General features: G+C 45.1%; 1 protein-coding gene across 2 annotated transcripts; it reads right to left on the bottom strand.

The window, feature by feature from the left end:
• Nucleotides 1-1005: 1005 nt before the first annotated feature.
• Rpt4 (Regulatory particle triple-A ATPase 4) lies at nucleotides 1006-24041 on the bottom strand. 2 transcript variants are annotated; one of them, XM_075866501.1, is made up of 12 exons: nucleotides 23918-24041; nucleotides 21604-21683; nucleotides 20675-20714; nucleotides 20428-20548; nucleotides 19409-19523; nucleotides 18011-18160; nucleotides 13856-13979; nucleotides 11187-11248; nucleotides 10653-10773; nucleotides 9967-10047; nucleotides 5934-6005; nucleotides 1006-1210 (listed from the first exon to the last, which is right to left on the bottom strand). In XM_075866501.1, the coding sequence occupies exons 1-12, from the start codon at nucleotides 24024-24026 to the stop codon at nucleotides 1092-1094; spliced, it is 1194 nt and encodes a 397-aa protein (XP_075722616.1). In that variant the 5' UTR covers nucleotides 24027-24041; the 3' UTR covers nucleotides 1006-1091. The 2 variants fall into 2 exon arrangements, with proteins under 2 accessions (XP_075722616.1, XP_075722615.1); XM_075866500.1 differs by lacking the exon at nucleotides 23918-24041 and adding an exon at nucleotides 22441-22616.
• Nucleotides 24042-25140: the final 1099 nt, after the last annotated feature.

Genomic DNA, 25140 nt, shown 5'->3' with positions numbered 1-25140 from the left:
GAAATTTTATCTTGCATTCTCGACGACCTCCACGGGACCTAGCGTCAAAAGCAGTCATTATTGTGCTATACTTGATCGTCTCGATGAGTTACTTTCATAATGGGCCATAAGTGCATCGATTGATTCCGATTGAAAGTACACTAAACCAAGTGCCACTCCTTGCACCTGGCAGCGTATTTCAGTTTGACCTTCTATCTGTATGTGAAACAAGGATGGCAGTCCAGGTTAGAGAGCTTCAGTATAACTTTCTGTACTATCTACATCAAATGAAATCCGAACAGCTGCAAGCGTTTGCGATGGTATAGTGCACGCCGTTCAGTTAACACGATCGACAGGCGCGTGCATCCTGTTCAGTGCGCATATATGCGTGCCTGTCCATGGCGATAAGTCAACAGCACACGCTATACTGTCGCGAAGGCTTGCTGCTGTTCGGGTTTCGTTTGACACAGATAGTACATGTCCTGCAAACAGCTGGGATGCTATCATCGCAACTTTCTGTGGCAGATCAGCTGTTATCGGATTACAGCTTATATAAAAGCCTCTTGCCTTCTTATTCACTCTTGTAATGAGGGTTTGCTGGGTATAAAGAAATAACACGACAGACACTTTTGTGGAATGTTGCAGATGTGTTAGCTCCATGGAAGAGTGTGCAGTATTACACTAGTTTTAAACTTCTTGTAATTTATGTAGAATGCCCCTAATAAGCTGGATATATGCTGCTCGACACTCCAGTTCTTGATCCAAGCACATCTATAATTTGTAAAACACAGCAATTCTGCTTAGCGTACTACTGAAAGCATCATTATGATCAGCCTGACTACGTCCACTGCAGGGCAAAGGCTTCTCCTATTATCCGCCAATAAACCTGGTCTTGTGCTTTCTGCTGCCACGTTATACCTGCGAACTTTTTCATCTTATTGGACGACCTATCTGTCTCCCCTACTGAAATCATGACCCATTAATTAATGGCAATCAGATATCTATGACAAATAAAAGGCACAAACATTTTCAGGGTTAGAAAAAAAAGTTGTTTAATTGAAACACCAAACACTCGATCTAGTGCACAGCGTAGCCAGGTGAAGTGTGCATGTTTATACTGGCTTGTAGTCCAGCTTCGACTCTAGCTTCTTGTTGTCGGCCACCTTGCGCACTGCCTTCATGAAGTCTTCCTCGATGACAAACTCCCGGTCGGCACGGATGGCAAACATGCCTGGATGAAAAGAAAGGAAAAAAAAGATTACGAAATTTATGAATTACACTTACTGGCATTGTGATCCATTCATGTGGCTTTTAGGAGCTTTTTGGCGCCAATTTCTGCGTTGGGCGACGTCAGTGTAACTGATAGCAGTAAAAGCTCGTTAATTCGGATTTCACGGGACCGGAAAAACTGTCCAAATTAACCGAATGCCGAATTAACGAATGAACAAGGAAAACAACATTTAAAATCAAGCTGCAGAAGCATACCTTTATTTGTTGAAGTATTTTGTAATTGTCGTCTGCGTTTTCGCGCAGATTCCGGCTGACATCACAATTTTTCTTAACTGTTCCAAATAGCCAACAGCACGCAAGCTGTCGGGAGTGTTCAGGCAAGCGTCCTCTAATATTAACAGCGCCTCCGAGACTTCCCGTGAGGTGCGATGAGGTCGCGGCTGTATCTCCTCGCATGATTCTTCGTCGGAATCGTGGTCTTCATGGGCGCCCATGGCATCATTAATAATCTCTTGATCGGTCAGGAGATCACTCGGCGCGACGCCATGATCAATCGCGATGTAGTCCTGAAAAGTCACATCTGTGGGAAGGACAGCATCGAAAGTCGGGCAGTCATCGTCGGTGGACTCGGCTGACACCTCCTCGATGCCATCGTCAGCTACTGCTGCATGCTCGGGCCTCACAAAACCGCTGTGCCGAAAACAGTTGATGACTTGCGGCGGAGTGTTTTTCCACACGTGGGCGATGATGTGCACTGCGCCGAGTAAGTCCACTTGATACAACTTTCCAGCTTCTGAACATAGGATCATTCGCTCTAGTAGGTGCTTGTGGTACTTCGACTTCTAGTAGTGAATGATACCCTGGTCCATCGGCTGAAGAGCAGACGTAGTGTTGGGCGGCAAAAAAACTACTTTGGTGCTCTTCAGTTCGACTGTACAGTTATGGGCACTGCAGTTGTCAACAACCATAGTTATCTTGCGGTCCTTTGACGTGAAGTGCCGGTCCAACTGCTGCAGCCAGCCGCGAAAAATGTCCGATGTCATCCATGCCTTCCTGTTCGCTGTGTACTCGACAGGAAGGCTTTTGACGTTCTTAAAACAACGTGGCTTGGGCGCCTTCCCGACGACAAGTAGTGGCAAGCGCTCCGTGCCAGTCATATTGGCGGCAAGAAGCACAGTTATCCGTTGCTTGCACTTCTTGACACCAACGCACGCGTCCCCTTTGAAAGTCACCATCTTGTCGGGAGAGCTCTGAAAAACAGAGCAGTTTCATCTGCATTGAACACGTCACGTGGTTCATATGCGACGATGTGCTCCAGCAGCTTCACATTTCTCCACTCGGTGGTCACGCTTTCGTCAACACTGGCCTTTTCGCCGCACACACTCCTGAAGACAAGTTCGTGTCTCTCTCGAAACCTCGCAAACCACCCTTCTGACGCTTTGAACGATTCAATGTTCATCATTGCAGCGTACTTCTCACCTTGCGCCATGATTAGAGGTCGGCTCAAAGGCAGATGCGCGTTGCGACAGTCAGTAAACCACCGGAGCAAAGCTTCTTCGAGCTGGGGATGAGCTGCGGTTCGCAACCGCTTTCTAGAGGCATGAAACTTCTCGCTTTCGAAGGCTTGTCGAATCTGTTGTTCATTTTTCACGTACGCTCCCAACGTGCTCCGCTTCACGTACTTGGTCATAACATACTGTCGCGATTCGCCGTTCTTCAGTGCTTCCAAAATTTCCACTTTAGTCGCCAAATTCTTCGCGTCGTAGTTCTGCCGCTTTTTCGGCGCTGCCATCACTGTAGCGCACGATGGTGGTGGCATGCAAATACGGTCACAATGAAAGAAAAAGAGAACGCCGCAAGAAGAGATGGTTCCGACACGACAACACAAGGGAAAATGGCATCGGAGGCGCTGAGTGGAGAAGAAAGAAGACGCCGATGTTTGGTGACGCGGCGATCGCCCCCACTAGTTGATGATGATGGCGATGCCACTCAGGTTTCGGTTTCACTCCAGTGGTGCCAGCGCTGCTTTATCACACTTTTGTGTAGCAGCAGCCACCAGAATTTGTCCGAATTAAGCGGTGCGGAGCCAAATTCTGACGAAATAACGAAGGTTTGGCCCCATAGATTAACATGCACTTTGGCCGGGACCAATAGAGCCGTCCGAATTATCCGAATTTCCGAGTGTCGAATTAACAAGCTCTTACTGTATGTGGGGTTTAACGACCCAAAACCACCATTTGATTATGAGAGACGCTGTAGTGGAGAGCTCCGGAAATTTCGACCACCTGGGGTTCTTTAACGTGCACCCAAATCTGAGCACATGGGCCTACAACATTTCCGCCTCCATCGGAAATGCAGCCGCCGCAGCCGGGATTCGAACCCGCGACCTGTGGGTCAGCAGCCGAGTACCTTAGCCACTAGACCACCGCGGCGGGGCAACGTCAGTGTAACTGGCAATACGAATCGGGATGAAAGAGAGTGAACACAAAGTGCAGTGGCAGATGGAAGAGTGTGATCGTGAAGAGAGCATAAAGAGAATTACAGGGACGAGACTGACAGGTTCCCCGGGGTACATCTGCAGCACCACGAAAGTGCGCGCCATCGTGCATCAACCATAGTGAAAAACGCCCATGTGCTGCCTTCCATGGTCTCCCAGTTAGCGAGGCTGTTGTGCTATGCTTTGTTGACGATTGATCCGTGCCAGTCACATGACTCACGGCGTTCCCTTCCTAGTGCAAACCGACTACCTACACACACGATAGTCTCAGCCAGTTCTTTCTGAACAATGAGTAATGCAACAGCTGTAAGTGAGTCACCTGCCGTTGCTGGTAAACGAGCTGGCCAAGCAGAGGCTCAACACCGCCAACACCAGAGGCAACAACACCCAAACAGCTGCACTCAGCATGCAACTATTGTCCCAGCATCAAGGCAGCAGTGCTTATGCTTCTTTTATTGTTTCCAAGACCACTAAAATCTGCGTAGAACACTCATTAGCAATGCATGCACACAAGCACTTTCGATGGAATCTCATCATGCGGCTGATATACAGAGTTATGTTACACCATCGTTACATAGCCACCAGTGTCACAGCATGACTCTAGCACAACTTGCACGGAGAATTTCTGCTGGAGATCTTTTCTGATGTAACGTAACGTTTGCATGTATCTTACCCCTCCTAAAATGGTTGGATGCAACGCAGAAGAAAGGTACAGAGTTTCCAAATTTCTACAGCCGTTCAAGGGTCAGTAAACAACCTTCCAGTCCGAAATTTCTGACTGAGAAACAACTGTGCACGTTCAGTATGTGAACTTGCTGCCACAAAAATTTTGCAAGAAAGTGCTGTCATAAGGAAGTTACAGGACATTAAACAACCAGCTTTGTCGAGTTTTGTATTCTCAGCTCAGATCCTTGTCAGCAGTTATGAGAGGGTTTATGTTATCGGTGCGCAACCAATGACCGAGCAAGGCTTCCTTCTCGTGTTGCTCGTATCATGGTGGCGTGGGGATAAATACGGTATAAGGGTTACGAGGCACCAGCGTAGGTAGCACTGTTCCCATAGCAGTAAAGGTGCCAGATGCCTCCTAATCTTGGAGGCTTTTGTGTCACTTTGCGTACAAGGATTGCACAGGCGCTGCAGCGCTGCGATAGAGTTGAACCCATTTACAGTCGAACCCCTTTATAAGAGACATTGATATAAAAGAAAAATGGGTATAAGCGACCCCAGCGTGCCTGCAGTAAAATACGGGTTGGTAAGAAAATGCATACATGGTACCATACTTGTAAGAGACATCTATATAAATGACAAGGATTGCTGCCCGGAGAATGCCTCTTATAAAGCGGTCCAACTGTATAAGAGGCATGCTCCGGGCAACAATTCTTGTATTTTATATGAGATGCCTCTTATAAGCACGATACCTCATATGCTTTTTCTTATTTTAATGTAGGCACATTGGTGTCTCTTATACACATTTGTCTCTTATATTATCAGTGTCTTTGATAAAAGAGTTTGAGAGTATCTGCAAAATGTGATCGCCAGGGCCTTCTGCACAAATGAGCGAGCCAGTCTGGGAGGAGTTTAAAAAAGTCAGAGACGTTTTAATGGCCCTTTTAACCACTCTGGGCCACCAAATTTTCAGTTACAGCGGCAGCTGAGTATCAGTCCACAACAAACGTGGTCACAAACGTTTTGTCATCAAATGCTGCCGTAATGGTACAGTCAAAGGCATTTGGTGAATGCCTATGAGCCCAAGCCTTCTCGCTACGCTTTCGTACCCTTTCCCAACTAGGTTTTACCCTCACTGTGTACTCTCACTAATTACACGCAGCACAGAGATAGCTACGTGCAGTGTCGGCACCCCAGATGCAATGCTGCTACAGTGTATTCTCTAACTGTTCGCAAGCAATGACGACTGAGAATTATTATTCGCAAGAAGTTGAATGGTGCACGAGTGGCAAGACCGGTTGCCCCTTTTTTTATGGCACTCCCATGAAGCGTGGTGCAGAAAAACTGGGAGCTACAACTAGTTTCAGAAAATGAACATTGGCTCTATGGAAACAATTTTTTTTTTTCACACTCAGCAATACTTTTCTTTTCCCTCTGAAGGTGGAAAAAAAAAATGGTGAGGTTCCACTTTTTCACATCTTTTCATGGATAATTTAGACGGCTTATGCAATGAGCAAGCAATTTTGGGAGCCGTGTAAAAAAACTTGACGAGCACACTTACCAGCTTCAGTGCAGACGTTGCGAAGATCTGCACCGTTGAATCCGTCTGAAAGCTTCACCACGGCCTCCCAGTCTGCATAGAGTGAGGAATGCACACTGAATATTGTATCTCTGTTTAATACACCTAATGAAACATGTACTAACAAGTGTACGATATTGAAGTTACACTGAAGTCGTGTAGAATTGTGAAGTGTTCATAAAACTGTAAAAAGTTTGAAGCGAGCAGTTGCAGCCACCACATTTTGTGCAGCATACCTGCCAAGTTCAATGATTCTGAATCCGGCAGATTTCGGCAATAGGAAGGAGGGGGTTGCACCAAATTATTTGCCCCCATTTTCCTTGGCACCAAAAGAAAACAAAAAATATCCCAAAAAGCAAGAGGAGGTGTCCCAATCACGAGCGCAAACATTAGGGTTGGGGTCCTATAATGGCTTGGAGTGGCTGAATGGCCGAACGCACGAGGGTAGGGTTTCAAACTTGGAAGAAAGTCTCAAAGAGGGAGCGGAGTGCAAATACTCCCGAAATTTAGCATCATCAAAACCACTAGCAAAATCTATTTGCGTCAAAACAACTTGCGTATGTTTTCTGGCACACACGTGAACGGACGAAGTGGCGCAGCTGGCTGCCATGAAAACACGGGTCGAAGCTTTGCTCTGTACACTAGAATCTTTGTACAGGAACGCCAAAACGCTTCTAGCCTTCTTTACATCATTATTGCCTTTAATCTACCGCTGCGTTAGCCATGTGCCCTTGGAGCTCGTAGATCGCTTTCGCATCACCGCAATCGCGATTTCTCGCTCGGTGATTGCGGCAAACTGTAGTCCCTGTTTCAATCCCCGTGCACTGGATCGGCACGTCTCTTCAAAACGCAGTTGTTTTATGTTATCTATGATTGCATCTGCCGCGGTTTTGTCCCCAAAGTTTGTGGAAGGCAGCGTTGCTTTGACTTGTTGAGTGTTAGATACGCCCGCACTTTCGGAGTTCTGTCAGTCATGTCCTCATATATAGATGATCTTGTCTAAAACGACTGTGGTTCCGTCCACAGCAATTGTGGCAACGACAACCACACGCACTGTAGACCACAGTGCGTGCACTGGTTGCACGCATACTTCCGAAGCTTCGAGCACACTGCTCTCGTCCTTCGTTCGATGGTTTCGGTACTAAAGTCCATACCACCCGCCGCAATTAGAAAAAGTTTTCGGAACATTTGAATTTTAGCCCAATGGTCTGGCTGGATAATTTCATGAATACGCGTCTCTCATTATTTTACTCGGACTTAATTCAAGACAATTTACAATTGCCTTAAGAGACGCACCAAAAAGCCCAAAAATGGCCTGACTAGGCTACATCACCCAGACAGCAGTTGCAGCAGTGCCTTGTGTCATTCACAATTTACATAACTGCAATAGCACTTGAATAGTACAATAGTAAAATAAAAAAATTCTGCTCTTGTAGCTTTGAGAGGAAAACAAAAATCAACAAGACAATTGTACAAATGTGGCAGTATATGTTAAAGAAAAAAAAAGGATTCAACGATATACATTGCACAGCATTTAACAACAGTTCACTACATAACTGAGTACAACACCTTGAAACTGAAAACACAATAATTCTTTCACTTGCTTTCTGAATTGAGTTGGGGAGGTTCTATTTTGCAGTAGGTTTATTATACCAGGGTATTCAATTAAGATTAAGATGTCCGGTATTAATGTTGTCAATTTTGTTTTTACGTAGTTCTTAGAAAGTTTGTTTGATGCAATATTTTTCCTTGATTTATTGCGGCTTTGCATCACTGACATTCTACGGTATGTTTAGATGTACCCCTCATAAACTGGTTTATAATAAAATGTGGTGAGTATGCAAAAAAGCTGGAGCAGAATAACCTGCATTTTTGTAAATGTGGCCAGATCATACTCAGAAATGTTGATTTCCAAAAGATTTTCATGACGACCGTACAAATGGAAGAAACGGTCAAAATCTGGGAGTCTCCCGGAAAATCCGGGCAACTTGACGGATTGAACTTGCAGTTCAAGCAGGTTATAGCAAATGCAGATGTACCTAATTAATTAAATAGCATAACAAAGTGAATCTAAACTGCACCTCCCTGATATCAGCTGATCAATGAATACACGCTTTAAGTATCAGATTAAATTAGTGCTTGAGATATGAGAAATGGTTGCCTATCTGCCCGAAGCGCAAAGCTTTATGTGAACATAGTACAGGTGCAGTACAGCAGAGTAAAGGTACGACTACGCCAGAAGACATCGATCATGCGTATCACGTAGAAACTACATTGAATGACAACTGAAACTTCTTGCACTGAATGGCAATGATCGTTCAGTCACAGGTGTTCTCCTGATGTCCAAAGCATTCCGGTCGAATTGTTACAAACCATTCGAGTGTTATACCGTATTTACACGATTGTAAGACGACCCTTTTTTTCAAATTTGACAATCCAATGTTGGGGGGTCGTCTTAGAATCGAAACCCATGTATTGTCATCTCGAATAGTTTCCCACTCAACCAAAAGCGCATAGTTTTCTGCGTGCTTATACAAAAGCTTTTCTTTTTTTAGCATCTACTGCGCGCATTACGAGTGCCTTTATGACGAGCGCACGGCTCTTGAGGGAGCACTGGTAATCGATGGAAGAGCCGCTGTAGGGGGGTATTGGTAGTTGACGGAAGAGCTCCTCTTTGTGATACAATTTTCTAAGCAGGCGCGTCGCCGCGTGCTCCTGTCGCTTGTGTCCACGACCGGCTCTCTCGAGTCACTTCTGTCTGACATGAGTGCCGTGACATGAGGACGAAAGTTCGGAATCGGTGAATGTGTGGTGCGGAAGTGGCAGCTTCAGCGCGAGGAAATTTTCTCGTGCGACTCCAAGCGCCGTGGCTTTCGCGGGCCGAAGTCTGGCCGCTTTCCGGAACTAGAGGCGAAGCTTGCGGCCTACGTGAGTGTTTTTTTTTTTTTTTTTAGATGCGATTTTGGGGGGGTCGTCTTACATTCGAGTCGTCTTACAATCGTGTAAATACGGTACGTACCATCCATGCCCCAGTTTTCATTAACGATGCGATTACCTTTTCTTCAAGAGGAGCCACCACAAATAGCTTCGCTGACTCCGTAATAAAGCACAATTTTTATTGCCCCCTAAACGTTAATGCAAAGTGACCAATGTTAATTAACCCTAGCCTGCAGTATGACATGTGGTAGCAGAAAGTATGTCCCAGATAACATGAAGATCGGGTGTGGAAAAAATCGCGCTCGAGTGCCGACTCAAGAGCAGCACGCGTGAAACGAAGTTGGGGTTCACCGCTGAGAGATCAACAGTGACAAAAGCCCGCAAAGCTTGTCTAGGTCATTGCACTGGCAGCAAAGGTGAAGGCTCGCGTCATAAAGCCATAAAGCTTTCAAACTGGCAGACAAGGTAGCCAATGTGATAATTAGCAAGCGTGATAACGACGACGCGAGAATGGGAAACTCAAAGTACTCTTGAGGACACGATCGAACGTTCCACGAAGAGCACATGTGGCACCGGCAAGTGGCGAACTGCATTGGTTCAAAGGCTTCTCCATCGCCCTTCTTTTGCACTTAGCAAACCAGAGCAGCTCCGCTGCGGTCTTTCTTTCCTTTCTTTTTCCCCTTGTCTTCTGTTCATTCACTCCATGTCTTCTTGTCCTTCATAACGACTTCGTTGCTCTTTCCCCAACAGAAACATCTTTTGAAAAGCGCACTCGCTACTGTGTTTGTCAAAGGTTCTCCAGCAACCGCACTGTAACTGATTCTTCATATTGGAGAGACTGCACAATAGGTGGTATGCATATACATGAGGTACTATAGAAAGGTAAACGGGTGTCGAAAATGACAGTGTTGTAGCCAATCCTGTACTGTAAGAGGTTACATTATAAGCGGTCCCCACTTAGTAACTAATGCTACCGCATCAAAAGGGTAAACGTTGTTCGGGAGTGTTGTGCCTAACACGTATGCAGCGGAGGATCTTGCGAGTCTATTTGCATCGAAACGGAACATTGGTCTCTCACCGACTTCGCCGTGCTTCGTGATGGGTTGGGCATGAATCTTGACAATGTCAAGCCGGGCTTGTTCGTTGGGCAGTGGGATCTCTGAAAGGGCGAAAATAAAGGTCACATGAAAACCTGTACTTCTTCAAGTATAGGTTAGCCATTAGCTAGACTGTCACTTGCAATGCTTTGTGCTGCGAAGAACAACGTGCTGCGAAGAACAACACATGAAGTGAAACAAAAAACCTCTAGGCAAAAAAAAAAATAAAATAATATATATATATATATATATATATATATATATATATAGCTGTATAGCGGTGCTGTATTTCCGTCCTATCAAGTGGCAGCACCATATCCTTGGCAGAGGGCTTTTTCGGGCATAGCGTCGCATTTTCAGCGCAGCATAAGAAACACTGGGGTCTTTGAAATTACGTATATTGTATGTAGTAGTTTCTAGTAAAGGGCCGCACTACCTAGTACTTACGTATTGATGTTGCGCCTAAGATATGCCCATTATTTGCTTTTCGATCGACAATGTTCACAAGTATGAATGCAGCCACCAGTCGAAGATGGCTGGGCATTCAGCAAATGCTGAAACTTAGGCAGGGTGGGTGAATTGTGCGACAGACAGACAGGCCGAAATTTCTGCATTCAAGTATCCCAAGAAAGACTATTCATCTTTAAAGAAAAAAGGGGCAACATGCCGATCTTGCGGTCAAGGCGACCAGGACGCAGCAGTGCAGGGTCGAGGGTGTCGGGCCTGTTTGTGGCCATGATGATCTTGACCTGTCCCAGGGAGTCGAAACCGTCCATCTGGTTCAGGAGCTGCATCGAGGGGTGACCAAAAGATGTGGCAAAGAAAGCAATCACGAAATCTTCATCTACGAAGTAACTTGAAGCGTTTTAAGCGGAACAACAAAAATAGATCGTCATCGATGAACTATCGTTCAAGTGAAATGATGACACTTGATGGTGCATTATCCATCAAGCACACTATAAATTAAAGAAGCGTTGCACTACCGCTGGATGACGAAACAAAGACCTAGCATAAGGTTGGTGGGGCTGTAGGAAACAGTGAGATGGAAGCCTACACTGCATTTTGTCACCCTCACATTCGTTCCCAAAGTGTGTTTAGCCGAAACGCTCGACATGTTGAAAAAGCACGCTGCAAGTACCCAATCCTGCCAGAAGGGTAAAAAAGGAGGCAAATATGTTTGGGAGAGGGAAACGGATCTCACCTCCATGAGGGTCCTCTGGATCTCTCGATCAGCAGACGTTCCTTCTGAAAACCTACGACCACCTGGACGAGAGGAAAAGATTTAACGAGATCAGATGGCCAGTCATGCCTTTCTAGTTGTTTAACGAGGCCCCACATTATCACAAACGGGCGTGCTGATGAGGTCTGTAGGATGAGCAGACAACTTACGACACATTGTGAAAGTCGCCTCATTTTTAACCCTTCAGAGACCGTCAACTCGAATACTTAGCAGCCGTGAGATTTTCTAACAAAATTATCGACAATGGCTACACTGGTCGTCAACAAAAATCAGTCCTGCACAAAAGCAATAATGACAACACTTGTCATACTAGTGTTTGTTGACGCTAGATGGCCACACTTGTGTATGTTAGAACAAGTGTCTCAGCTTTCACTTCATGACATTTTTCATTGCGCTGCCACACAGCAAACCCACCTTAGAGTTATCTCTTCCTACATGACTAGTGAAGTAAAGGAACACTACTGAATTGAAAGAATGGTACCATTTCATTCAGCAAAAAAGTAAAAACCGCTAGAAATGGAGCAGAAAAAAGAAGTTTTCTTTGATTTTGGCATATTTTTTCAGTCACAAAATGGTTAACTCAGCCCAACAATGACGTTTTATGACATGCAGACTGGGCGGCAGCTTGTGATGGCTACTAACAATAGAAAATATTTCCACTTCTTTACAGTGAGAGCTAGAATCGTTGAGCACTACTGTTGCATCATCGCAACACTGGCTGCAGCCTCAGTGACCACTGTAGTTCAAAAGTTGTGGCGTTACCATTTCAAGGATGAGATTTCAGGTTGAATTCTCAGCCACAATTGCACATATCTTAATGTACGTGAAATTGAACACTGCCTTAAGTGAAGGGTTCGGACAGGATAAGAGGGACATTGAACAATCCCATGTGGGCCAAATCTAACCTCGAGCCCTCCTTGATGGTGTGCCTCCTTAATGAAGTACCGTATATACTCGATTCTACCGCACCCTCGATTGTAATGCGCACCCGGTTTCCACGATGAAAAAAAAAAAAAAGTAAGACATCGATTGCAACGCGCACCCATTTTTCTCGTTGGCCCGCACGATCACACCACTCGAAAAAACGACTTCTTTCGGGAGCGTCTTTCATTTAAATTTCAGGTACAGGGGAAGCTTGTGCCCATCTGACGTGTAACAGAGCATTGCTGTCACTGTAGTTTTACCGTAAACCGATGTCAGCACGCGAACTTGTTTTGCCCCATTCTTCTTGACGGTTGTGGTGCCAGGCATGTCGAAGAAAAGACGCGTCTGATCGGCGTTCCCGATTTGCCTAAGCAAGTAGCTGTTGTGCCGCAAGTTTGGAATGAACCTCTGAAAACTGTGAAGCTTTTTATCGTACTCCTCCAGAAACTTTTCGCATATGCCCTTTCGCCTTCGGAGGGAAAAGCCTTTCCTCTTCATGAAGTTAGTTAGCCAGCACCTGCTTGCTTTAAACTGGCTCTGCATTAGCCCTTTTTTTAAGGCGAACTGCATAGCCTGCACTTGGAGCAGTTCTGTCGTCACGGGCCGCTCAGCTGCTCGCTGCTCAAGCACATACTCGCCGAGCAGCTCTTCAATTTGCGGAAACCGACCCTGCTGTGGTCCACTGAAGCCTTTGCAAGCAGCTTTGCTGTCGACGATCTTCTGCTTTTGTTTCCGCCAGTTCCGCATGCACGTTTCGGGAACTCCAAACAACCGCGATGCGGCCCGATCTCCGTCCGTTTCTGCACACACGATGACTTTTCTTTTAAAAGTGGCATCGTAGTGCACTCGAGTTTTTGGAGTCGGCCCTTCCATGTCGTCGATGCTAATGCACTACAAGATGACGAAAGCGTCAGTACACGTACGAAGTGCCGCAGGTGGCAAACACATAGGCAGAAATGGCCGACGTGCCATGCCGACGCTCGTAGGGGGCGGCCATTTTGAAAATGCCGATGGCAATAGAATAACAGTATTAATTTTTTTTTTTCGTACTCGATTCTAACGCACATGCAATTTGTGAACTCGCTTAACCGGAAAAAATGTGCGCGCTAGATTCGAGTAATTACGGTACCCGTTTCAACATACGAAAGCACCAGAATCTTTAGCTGCAGCTAAGCGAGAGAAATAACGTTACCAGTTTAGATTGGTAAAGCTATCATTTTGAAACCTCTATTACCGTCGTCCACATCCAGAAATTCACCATTAAAAGAGAAAATCTCAGTCAGAGATTGACATTTAGAACTCTGAACTCGGGTTTCAGTGACAATGTTTGTGTGACGCCAAGAACCTTGACGAACTTTGATACCTTCACCTTTAAGCGTGAAGTAGTATTATCAAGCTTACTCATCACCGGCATGCTCTAATCTCTGGAAATGTCCACACTATTAACAGAGCCGTGGCTCGGAGCACAGAATACCAAACAAGGTGGTAGGTGGCAGCATCGGATCATGCCCCACTACTAAGTGTACCCGCGACTCAAAGACGCGGGTTGCGTTGCATTGCAGCTCGAACCCCGACTTTTATTTGTTAGCAGTGACTAGCGTTCCTCATTCATAGACCATGGTGCTGACTGTGCATTTTAGTGAAATGGATTCTTTATCATGTCAACATTGTGACCTCCCCCCGTAAGCACCTGAGAAAGCGCTCACCAATGGCATCGATCTCGTCCATGAAAATGACACACGGTTGATGGTCACGAGCGTAGTTGAACATCTCGCGGATGAGTCGGGCACTTTCCCCGATGTACTTGTCGACGATGGCACTTGAAACCACCTATAGAAGTATAAATAAAACAGACCACATGAAGGCAACTGGGCATGCTTAACAAACTCTGTCAAAAGGGCTAGCCAGCCGGTCACTCGACTATTGCCAGTGTAATTGAGACCATATTCGGTACAACATAAAAAAAAATCTCAGCTCCACCCAGAGAACCACAGTGACACTCGCTCACCCGAATTTTACATAAATTATTCAGTGCAACACAGCTTCGCTTCCGTGCCCAAAGTTCAAAGCGCCCTCTAGGCAACGAAACATTTGTTCTTGAAACTGGGGCTGTGAGAATAGCGAAATTTCATCTCTTGCCGAATTCAAACTGAACAGAGCTGAATGGTGGCCAGAAATATTGAATGTCAAATCGAATGTTGAATACAAACGCTGTACAAGAAATCGAAACAAAGAACGAAGAAAAAAATAATAATTAGAACTGCTGGCATCGAGGACTTTAACTTTAAGTTCACTGACGAATGGCTTCGCGGCTTCAAGAAGATGTATGGAATTCCGTTCAAGAAAGTGAGCGGTGAAAGTGGAGTGATCGACCAGACTCTTGTGTTCGATTACCGTGTCACAAAGTTGAGATCCTGGCTTAAAGAATGCGCTCCTTCGGACATCTTCAACTGGGATGAGACAGGACTGTTTTTCAAGATGCTCCCGGACCGTATGCTAGCATTTTCGGGAGAATCATGCCCTGATGTGAAGCTTAGCAAAAAGTGCTTAACAGCAATTGTAGGTGCCAACGCCACCGGTATCTGGACGGCGAGAAACCGTAGATGTTTTAAGGCGGTGAAGACCCTCCCTGTGGACTACGTCAGGAACTCCAAAGCGCGGATCACGCAGTCTTTATTTGAAAAATACCTACGCAAACTTGACCGCAAGTTTGTGCGGTAAGGCAGGCAAGTCATATTTTTTGTTGACAACTGTGGCACGCACGGTAGCGCCCAGAACCTCGAGGCCATTCGGCTGGAATTTTCGCTGCCTAACACCACAAGCCTGCTCCAGCCAATGGATCAAGGCCTGATCCGAAACATCAAGGCACACTATCGTGCCCGCCTGCGCAGCCGCACCGTCTTGTGCCTTGACAATGGGAAGGCCTACAAGGTCGACATTCTGGCCACCATCCATATGTTCGCCGTAGCTTGGAAGACGGTGAAAGTTTACACCATTGCACATTGCTTTAGACATGCTGGGTTCGTTGCTGCCGGAGAGCCTGAGGCGGATGACCTGGACGCAGGCGATCCAAATGGCACCGATGGCGGGGAGGACCTAATGAGCGACCTGCGCAGAGGTGGAGTGGATGTGCCTGCCACGATGACATTTAAGGACTTCGCCCATGCGGACGATGACATTGTTTCGTGCATAGAGCCCACAGACGAAGAAATTCTTCGCCAGGTTGTGCCGCAGACGGAGAGGGGCTCGGATGATGACGACGATGATCGCCCGCAGCAGTTGGCGGCGGAGATTCCCACCGGGGTGATGTTTTTGTCGAGCATTTGCGGTGACGATGTCACCTTGGCACAAATACGGGTGAACCGAATCGCTTCCAAGCGTAGTATGAGGCAAGGCAGAAGAACCGTGGCCAGTCCTAGTTGGCAGCAACATGCTCGGTACCGAAAAGTTTCCGATGCTGGTTATCAGAAAATCAATGATTTTCAGATGTTTCAAGGGCTTTCCAGTGTTGTACGAAGACAACAAGAAGGATTGGATAACACAGAAGCTTTTCAAAGAATGCATTCACATGCTGGACAAGAAGTTTCAGAGACAAGGGCACAAAGTTGTAATGATGGTGGACAATTGCGCAGAACATGGGCATGTGAAGGACCTCAAAGGCGTGCAAATGAAATTCTTGCTGCCAAACAAAACACCGTTCCTAGAGGCCATGAATTGAGGAATTCTCCGAACAGGTCACGCACGCTTGGTCGCATGGTCCTATGCATGGACAATGGCAAAAGCTACTCAGTTGACTCGCTGTCTGCACTCAGCATTCTTTCGAACGCATGGAAGTCGGTTACTCAGAGCACAATCCGCAATCGTTTCCAACATGCGGGTTTCGTGATCAGAGTTGAAGTGCCGTCATCATCTGATAAGAGTAGTGAATGTGATCAACGCTGTTAATCTGATGTCATGGAACATTTGCGCGTTGCAGGCATCATCGTCATAGAAGTGACACTAGAGAACTTTGCTAATGCCGACGGCGAAATCGAGCCCTATGCTGATCTGACCGACGATGAAATATAGTAGTCCGCCAGGTGCTCAAAGATGATGACTCGAGCTTCGACACTGAGGAACCAGTGACTGTGCTACCTACTTGTGTTGAACTAACGGGAGCACTCGTGGTGCTTTTCGCTGCTTACAGCGAGAATAACACGCTCGGTGACGTGCAAACTGACCTGTTGGTACGGCAACGTAGCGCCCTGCTAAAACATATCAACCACCTTTTCAAGCCACTCAATAAATAAAGTGACTGTTTTTTGTAGGATTGTGCAAATATTGAATTTTAGGTTCGAAGGAAATAGTGATTTTGGTCGAATAATTTTGAATCGAATTCCAATAGTATATATGAAATATAAAGAAAAATGTTCACATTTATCATGAATTAACTTAACTGCACAATATTTTTTAAAAATTTAAATAAGGTCTTTGTGCGAATGCCATTTCTTTTTTCGGTCAAAGGAAGTCAAAACCACTTTGAGTAGTAGCAGAATTTGACATTCAGCATGATGTGAGCCATAACCGTTAAAATACGTAACATTTTAAAATTTATTATACTTAGAGCATAGAAGCCGTCATAACAAGCTTTTAGGCTTAATAAAATGAATTGATCTGGGAGTAATTTTAAAGGAGCCATTCGACTTTCAAGTAGCCATGGAATGGATTCACTAAAGAAGCTTATTGCCTCATAAATTCAATCCCGCAAAAATTTTTGGAATCCGTCCAGTATGCGCGGCGTTGCAAAGATTTCGCGCACGCTGCAATGAAGTGCATTCCCTCGTCCCGACAAAAGCGCTGGAAGCTAAGCAGGGAGGGATGGCACAAGGAATGAAAATACGTCACGTGTGCTTTCGGAGCTTGTGGAGTCATTTGCCGAGAGAAGAGAGCAATTCTTAACTGACTTTGGGAATTTATATTGTGAATCGCACGCCGCGTGCTGCGCTATAATATTTGGTTTGCGTGTCCTCTGCAACCTCGACTAACTATAGATCTGACAGTACTCAAAAAGTGTTGCAAGGCCACTTTAAATTTGAAAGGAGGTTTTGCGGCAAAGCAGATTTCTCTTGATTAGGTGCTTTCACTGTTCAGCAACCCTACACTGCAGTGAAACAACCTTTTCAAGTGGTACATTCGGTTTAACAGGTGTCTATTCGTTCCTTGCAAATACTTCAAAATTATCAATAATTAAAATTCGAATCAAAGTGAATTCAAATACCCTACTATTCGTTCGCATATTCAAAGCATTTAAATATTCGCACAAGCCTAGTTTTTTGTGTGAATTAGTTTTTTCAGACGCTTTTTCGGCCCCTTGAGAGTCAACTCGGTCAGCGACTGTACGCTGTTCAGTGGAATGCTGTTCAGAGGCTTGCTAGCCCACAGCGAAGCGTAGCATGAATTGCAGCAGCAAAAGACGACACGTAATGCCAGGATGATGGAGCCTCCCTTATTTGGGGTGAAACACAAGCGTGCCGATCTTATCAGCGCACGTGGCTATCACAGATGAAGTTTCCTATGTTAGGAAGCCCTGTAACAAATTCGCAATACACTCGAACCTTGACATGACAAACCTTTATATAACGAAATATCACTTATAACGAAATAAATTAGGAATAGTCCTGCAATAGCCATATTGTTGGGAATATACCATTATAGCGAATTTTCGAATATAACAAACTTATATGTGTAAGATGCACCTTTCTTATAATGAGATTTGAGTGTAGATGCATGCTATTCCCATTTGCTCAGTTGTGATGACGCTTCTAATTCTTAGGTGCCGAAAATAAGCAAGTAGTATGGAGGAGCAAAGCAGGGGAACCCACCTTGAGGAAATTGGCTTCGATTTGGCTTGCGACGGCCCGGGCAAGTAGAGTCTTTCCAGTTCCCGGGGGACCGTACAGCAGGCAGCCTTTGGGAGGGGTGATGCCCACACGCTGGAACAGCTCGGGGTTCAGCAGGGGCAGCTCGATCACCTGAGGAGATAAGACGCAGAATGTTGTGCCAGCAATTTCACAAGCAGCACCCAAAGACAAATAAGCATGCAACAACAGCCCCCTACGTACTTAGAAGAAACATAAATGCGAGTGGACCCAAGAATACTATGCCATGCTGACAACTTGCATACCGTTTATGACCTGAAGATAAAGGGTGCATAGCATTATCATGAGAAATGACGACATACAGGTCAAGCGATTGCTGTTTTTCGTTTGGGGTTAAGATAAGCTCTAATGGGTGCTGAATGGGCAAAAACACTTACTGCAACGAAAGCAAAAACAAAAAAAGCAACAATGTTTGAGACTTGTCTCGTGAATGAGGATTTACGATTCCATTACGTAATGTTAAAAGGACATAGATACAAACTCGACAGAACGAACATGCGCTTTGCATCTTCACTAGAGCTCTGTTTTTTTCCTATTGGCAACTTTCACGGCCTATTAGTGGCGCGATTATACATTCAACATGGCAGTCATTGAGATGATCGCTTCGCAAGAGACGATACCGGAAAGTACAGTTTTGGTGAAGACTGCACTTTTTCGCACTTCGGTGGCCCTTGGATTTATGTTTTTGAGAAATTAGGAGAGCTCTAACATACTATGTTAAGTAAATAAATGCCGGGTAGCATATTGGGACGATAAATATGCACAAAATTGTGCCGTATCCAACAGACGAACTAAGCGTGGGGACTGCAAACCTGGAAGTTGCTGTACTCTTGCAGAAAATGGGTGCAGCATACATTCACAGGCCTTGGTTATTTGCCTGCTAAATTTAACTCTCTTGACCCCTGATGGCTTTTTGGGGCACTAATTTGAAAGGGACGCCCAATTGTCCTCCCGGGGCATCGAGGCTCTCAGTGAAATCAGTCGGCCTTTTCTTTCTACTTTCCTTTTAACATGAGAAACTCAAAAAGTTACGGTAATATCGAGATTGTTCACAACGCTGAAAAACGACCACAAACATGAGAAAACAAGCAGCAGCGTCTGTTGTTTGAAGCAGGTTTAAAACTTCAATATTCTCAACAGAGCTTCTGGCTGCCACCGCTCGGCGGTGCCACGGTACCTGGAAGTTGCAAATACCCATCCACAATTTGTCGTGAAACTAGCGCATGAACCAGTGAAAACAGAAGCCCATCAATCATCTCAGGTCTAGACAGCTGTCTCGTGAAATGACAAGTTGTTCGGGCAAAATGAAAAGCCTGAAACCGCAGTCTGGTCCCTGCTCACCTCTCTCAGCTCTCGGATCTGCTCGGCGAGACCTCCAATCATGGAGTAGGAGATGTTGCCGGGGTCCTCGTGCGACATATTGTACACCAGAGGGTCCACCTCTCGGGGAAGGTACCTGCGGCCAACAGGAGTGAGAAAGATGAGTACGCGAAGGCTCTATGGAGCCAACATCTATGCCATGTGGGCAGTTTTAGAAGGTTTGAAGATTGGTCATACGGTTTGTCCATCTTCAATATTGCAACTAGAAGGCAGTTGCTTAGGGTGCCGGTATAAACGTTTGCAAAGCCTGACGCAGCGCCTATTTCCCAGCCTTACATTTCCACATAGACAAATATCTATGTTCACTATGCCAAAAAATTCACACAGGTCGAAAAAAGAAATACATAGCAACCAGGTATTACAAGCAGACCATTTAAACAAAAATGTATACACGAGGGGATTGCATATAAAAATATCAAAGTTCAGAAGGCCACTATAACTTTGGACCACACAAAAGAAACGTCGGGCACAGGCAACCTGTATACTACAAGCAGAACAATAAACATGATGCGAAGTTCCCTTTTAACTTTAAAAGCATACGATTGCTTCATCTTTTGAAATTGACCATACAGTGCTACCATCTATTATTGAGATTATGGAAGGGTATTTGCTGAATTTGATAAGGTAATTGATAAGCCAGTTTAACAGCCTATTACAATCATGGTTCGCGCACTGAGCCTGTTAGAGAGGGCACTGATCTGATGAATCAAGCAGACGCATTCAGATACGATCACGTTTAAAAGAAAGATAACACTTTCAGTAACCGGTGATTACTTGTCTGAGGAAAAAGAGCAAAAAATACCAACCACTTCAACCATTTCCTTTGCAAGACAGAATATCGTGCAAAGTGGTGATGCTACTATTAAACCAATCGTCTTGGAATAGAGTCTCGGAGCTTGCAAGATGGTGAAAACCTTAGGGTGCCTGGAGTAGAACAGCAAGAGCGATCGTTTTTTTTTTTTTTTCTTCTGGCAACGCACCTCATGATGGTCAGTGTGGTCATGTCCAGAGCCACACGCGTCCCAGACTTGAGCTTGGCCTTGTCCAGCTGCCGTCGGCACCCGACCACATAGCGCGGCCCGTTGGTTGCCTTTACAATAACTGCAGGACGGCGCAGAGAGAGCACAGTCGGTGTAAGTAACACGAAAGGACGTAATGCTAAAAACTGTGACATTATGCTGGGACAGTGTGACGAAGAATGCACACACAAGAGATCAGAGCACTCACATTTTTCTTCTGTCAGCTGCTTTAGCACTTCGCCAACAATCTGAAATTGAAACACTACTTTCAGGTGGTGTGCTTTGTACAATGTAAATATTCGAGTGAAATCCAGTGATCTTCCTGGAGCACTTTTAAAATTTTGCTGCATTCGTGGCAAGAGTTACACTAGGTTTTCATTACACTAGTTTGCTAACCCTCCTGTAACAGGCTATCCTGGAGTACCAAATTTGCTCTGCATGGTTACAGTGGGAGGTTTGCGATGGTGCTGCGATAAACTATGAGCGTTAATTAAAGAAAATGATATTTTGTCACACAGCTTTAACTACAGTTGGCCACAGCAAGTTTTGAAGATGCAAGATTCGTTAGATGGCTGAATTTCTGCGAAGTCCGGGCACCACAGCCGGTAATCAATAGCTGAATTATGAAGCAGTTTGTATTTTTACGACCTACAGAGTGACCAAGGTCGAATGTGGAAAACACATGCAATGCCATGCCATGCACTAATGGCGGAATTCTTTCTACAACAAATGGGCATGTTTCCCTAAAAATATGACACAATTAGGTTGATAATGTTGGCAACTAACCATGGCAGTGCCACTGATGATCAAAACACATTAGAAACACTACCAATGCAGAGTTGGAAGGGGTTGGGAGGCATTTCTTTGAAGAAGCACCATGGAATGACATTCTGTGTTACGAAGCTTGGAAAGAGTCAGTTTTTCAGCCACGACACTTGTATTTGCGGAATCCAGAGTGACCGCTTAAGATAAGCGCTCATGGATAGCAAGCAAATGTGCGAATGGCCACATTTGACAGAATGTATTGCAATCGATGAGCCCAGGTGTGAAGTATTATGAGGCAAGCATGACAGAAAAATGAAACATTGATAAGAAAAAAAAAAGCATATAAACTCTTTAGGTAAGCTGGGATCTCACCTGGCCCACGCTCTGAAGAGCCTTCAGGTCATTCTCGGACTTTTCGTATTGCTTGTTCAGTTCCTTTAGCTGCTCGCGCACTGCAAGTGAATGATTACATCACAACATAAATCACATGGATTACACGACGATATGAAACGCTTTACATTATTGCAATCAGAAAGCTCGAATGTTGCAACTGTTGTTCTCACTTGTAAGTTGCTATACCGATTTCACGATAAAATACGGCGAACCCGTTAAGCTTACTAAGTTCACGAGTTGTTTTGAAAGAAACGGCGTGTTGATAAAAACAGAGTTTACTTTTCATCTATTCTTAAGACGGAGCACAACGGACCGCTTTCGACATGTCATCGCTCGTTCATCTCCAGTTCTCCAGTTTTTACGTGTCAAGCACTCAGAGATAGAGAACTGGTGCTTTTTCGCAAAACGTGCGCAATGTTCGGCAATGTAACCAAACCAGGCGGATAAGGTTTGTTTTTAGGTAACGTACTAGCGCATTACAAGAACGTTACGAACGACGCGGATACGAAAGCAACGCATTCATTCATTGCCATGGGTACGCCGTAAGTCGATGGCGAATACGCGGGCAAGGCAGGTTATCAGAGAACGATCAGGATGCCACGGACTTGACAAACATCAGATTACGCCACAGATGGTCCCAAATGTACAAAAAGTGACGTACTGAGTGTCGCTCGAAAGGCGCTCAACACCGGATACCAGCGCTTGCGACTGACGTGAATCAGCGTAAATTGCAAAACCGAAAGCCCAGAGAAAGCGTGGCTGTTACAGCTTCGAAATGAGGCACCGGGGCGAAAAGGCGAGGCGTTTATTACTTACTCTCCTTGAGCCTGCTTTCGACTTCCTTGTGCTCGGTCAATTTCTTGCGGTACTCCTCGCGGTATTTCTCAATCTGGTCTCCCGCAGGAGCAACCGGCGGAGTGCTCACTGCAGCCGCCGCCATGTTTTCTCTTTTCGCTGCGTCCTGAAATGCGGATGCGACTTCGCCAAAGCTTTGTCTGCTACGCTTCCGATGCGACCGCAGCTGGATCGCTTTGATTTGGGACTAATCGTCGATGATGATCGTAGTTTCGGTGTTTTGGCATGGGTTTCGTTGAAGTGGTCTTTGTACCACTACGTGTGTGCGCTAGTAAATACTTGGTAAAGAGCTTGGATACAGGCACTTCCAAAGCATGTGCTGCTCAAGCGACCCGTATCATCACACACTACTAATGCAAGTGCACCAGCAAATCACTGTGTGGAAAGATCTATTCTTTGAAACAAACACGAGCAGTACGGCGTCTACGCACTCCGCTGTTTGCATTTCTTCGGGAGTTTATGCAGCTTTCATTTATGCAGATTTGATGGACCTGCCAGGGTCTATGAGAAGGAAAAGAAGGGTCTATGAGAATGAGAAAGGTTTATAAAAAGGAAAAAGAGAAGGAAAGAAAACAAAAGAACGTCTCATTTATAATAGGTTTTGAAAGATTCGCAGTGAACGTTATCCAATAATCAACGTAACCAACGTTTTGCAAACGCTTGCGATGAAAACACGCAAGTGTTGTGCTATCAGACAAGTGCTAGCGCCTGTGTATATACTGCCACATGTATTTCGGAGTTGATTTTATGGCTTTGTTGCGATATTGAAATAGCAGGACTGTTTCAGTTCGCGAATATCATTGATATCCCACTTCTATATCCAATGGCAATCACGCCAAAACACGTAACCCGAGTAGGAGATCGAAGCTTATTTGGTCGAGCTGTGTTCCACATGCAGTTAGCTGCAAACGCACGTTTGGTACACAATTAAACAACGCAATATATATGATAAAAATGAGAGAGTATAAATACGGAAGCGAATTTTGAGCGTGCCTCAGAGGCGTTTCGTAACTGCAAGCTATCGCGCACAAAAATAAAGCTACGAGAACCAACTATATGAAAATCAGCTCTGACAAACGCAAGAACAAAGTGATCGAGATGGCAGTGCTCTGTGAATGTCTTGCGCACAAGCAGTACGACAGAAAACATCGTCATCTCACGCCAAAGAAATCCATCTATAAGATTGCACTTCCATTTACGCATTTGGATAAGTTTTTTTTTTTCGTCATATAGTTATAGCACTTAAATAGGCACGTCTACAGGGCATGCTAGTACGCTGCCTTGCGCTTTTTTTTTGTTGTTGTTGTCCTACTAGTGCGCAAGGCTCCCGCAGCAATGTAACGCTCCAAAACGCAATGCTTATCGCCTTTTTGGAATCTATCATTCTGTCCCAATCGATACGCGTGGGAAACGGGTAAATTAAAGCTCATATACTCACCGTCTTTGAGTTTGCTCTCGATTTCCTTGCACTCGGTCAACTTCTTCCGGTAATCGATGCGAAGTTTCTCTAACTGTGGGTCCAACAAGGGCGGCTCAGGTGACGGCATGCCGTTTGCTCCGAGTTCTCTGAACCGACCGCCGTCGTTGTGCTCGCCGCCGCGATTGATGATGATGATGATGATGATGATGATGATGATGATGATGAACCTTCAGGTTTGCTGGCACTCGCCCACAAAGGGGGATCGGCCAAGATTGAATTCTCGAACGCTTGTTGGCGCTAGGCGCGCGCACTTGTAATTTTTTTTTTCTGTTCATGAGCCCACCAAAATTAGAAAAAGAGGAAAGAAAACAGAAGCATCATGGTAATTATGTCATGAACTTGAGAAACAAGGCTTTTTACAAACATTACTCGATTCCATGAATGTACAAATTCCTGATGTGCGTTCTTTGGCCATGAAACCTAAATTCACAGACATTGCCTGCCACGATATTTTTCCGAACCACGCGAAATCATTACCCCACGGAATTTTAAATGGACTATTACAAGAGCATCTAAATAATCTGCCAACGAACGTGGTTATTGCAACAGATGCATCGCAAACTGAAAAAAAAAAAAAATTGGCGTAGGAATATTCTGCCCTCAACTTGACTGGTATTTTTCGTTACACTGCCGGATTTTATCCCACTTTTTATAGCTGAATTTATGGTCATAGTATTAGTTCTCCAAAAGTTACCCAGGTTTGATACAGTAGTAGCAATAATCACTGGCTCATTATCTGTGTGTTCTTCTCTCTCTGCATCTGGTGAAATGCCTCTTCTAAAGCTTTTCAGAATACTAGTTCCCGCGCACCTATATTGTCTTCACTTAATTTGGGTACCAGGACACAAGGGTTTGCTTTTAAAAAAAAGCGCCGATTCTTTAGCAAAGATGGCGCTTTTGATGCCAATAATTCCGGCTTTGTCACTGACAACATACATTACAATTGAACGATTCCAAACCTTAACTTTCAAAAAATGCTTATCAGACCCTGCATTGACAGCTCCTCCAGAATATAAGCACCTATTATTTCCCTGGAAAAGTGAGTTATCGCGGTCGAGAACAATGGAAGTGGTCATAACCATACTTCGCTGCCAGGTTACCTCCCTTAACTTTTACCTGCATAGAGCAAGTCAAGCGTTGTCTCCTCAGTGTATCTTCAGTAAGGAGGAAGAAAGAAACAA

The sequence above is a fragment of the Rhipicephalus microplus genome, chromosome 6 (genome assembly GCF_043290135.1).
Source record: "Rhipicephalus microplus isolate Deutch F79 chromosome 6, USDA_Rmic, whole genome shotgun sequence".
NCBI lineage: Eukaryota > Metazoa > Arthropoda > Arachnida > Ixodida > Ixodidae > Rhipicephalus > Rhipicephalus microplus.
This window is presented reverse-complemented; position numbering and strand designations above follow the sequence as displayed.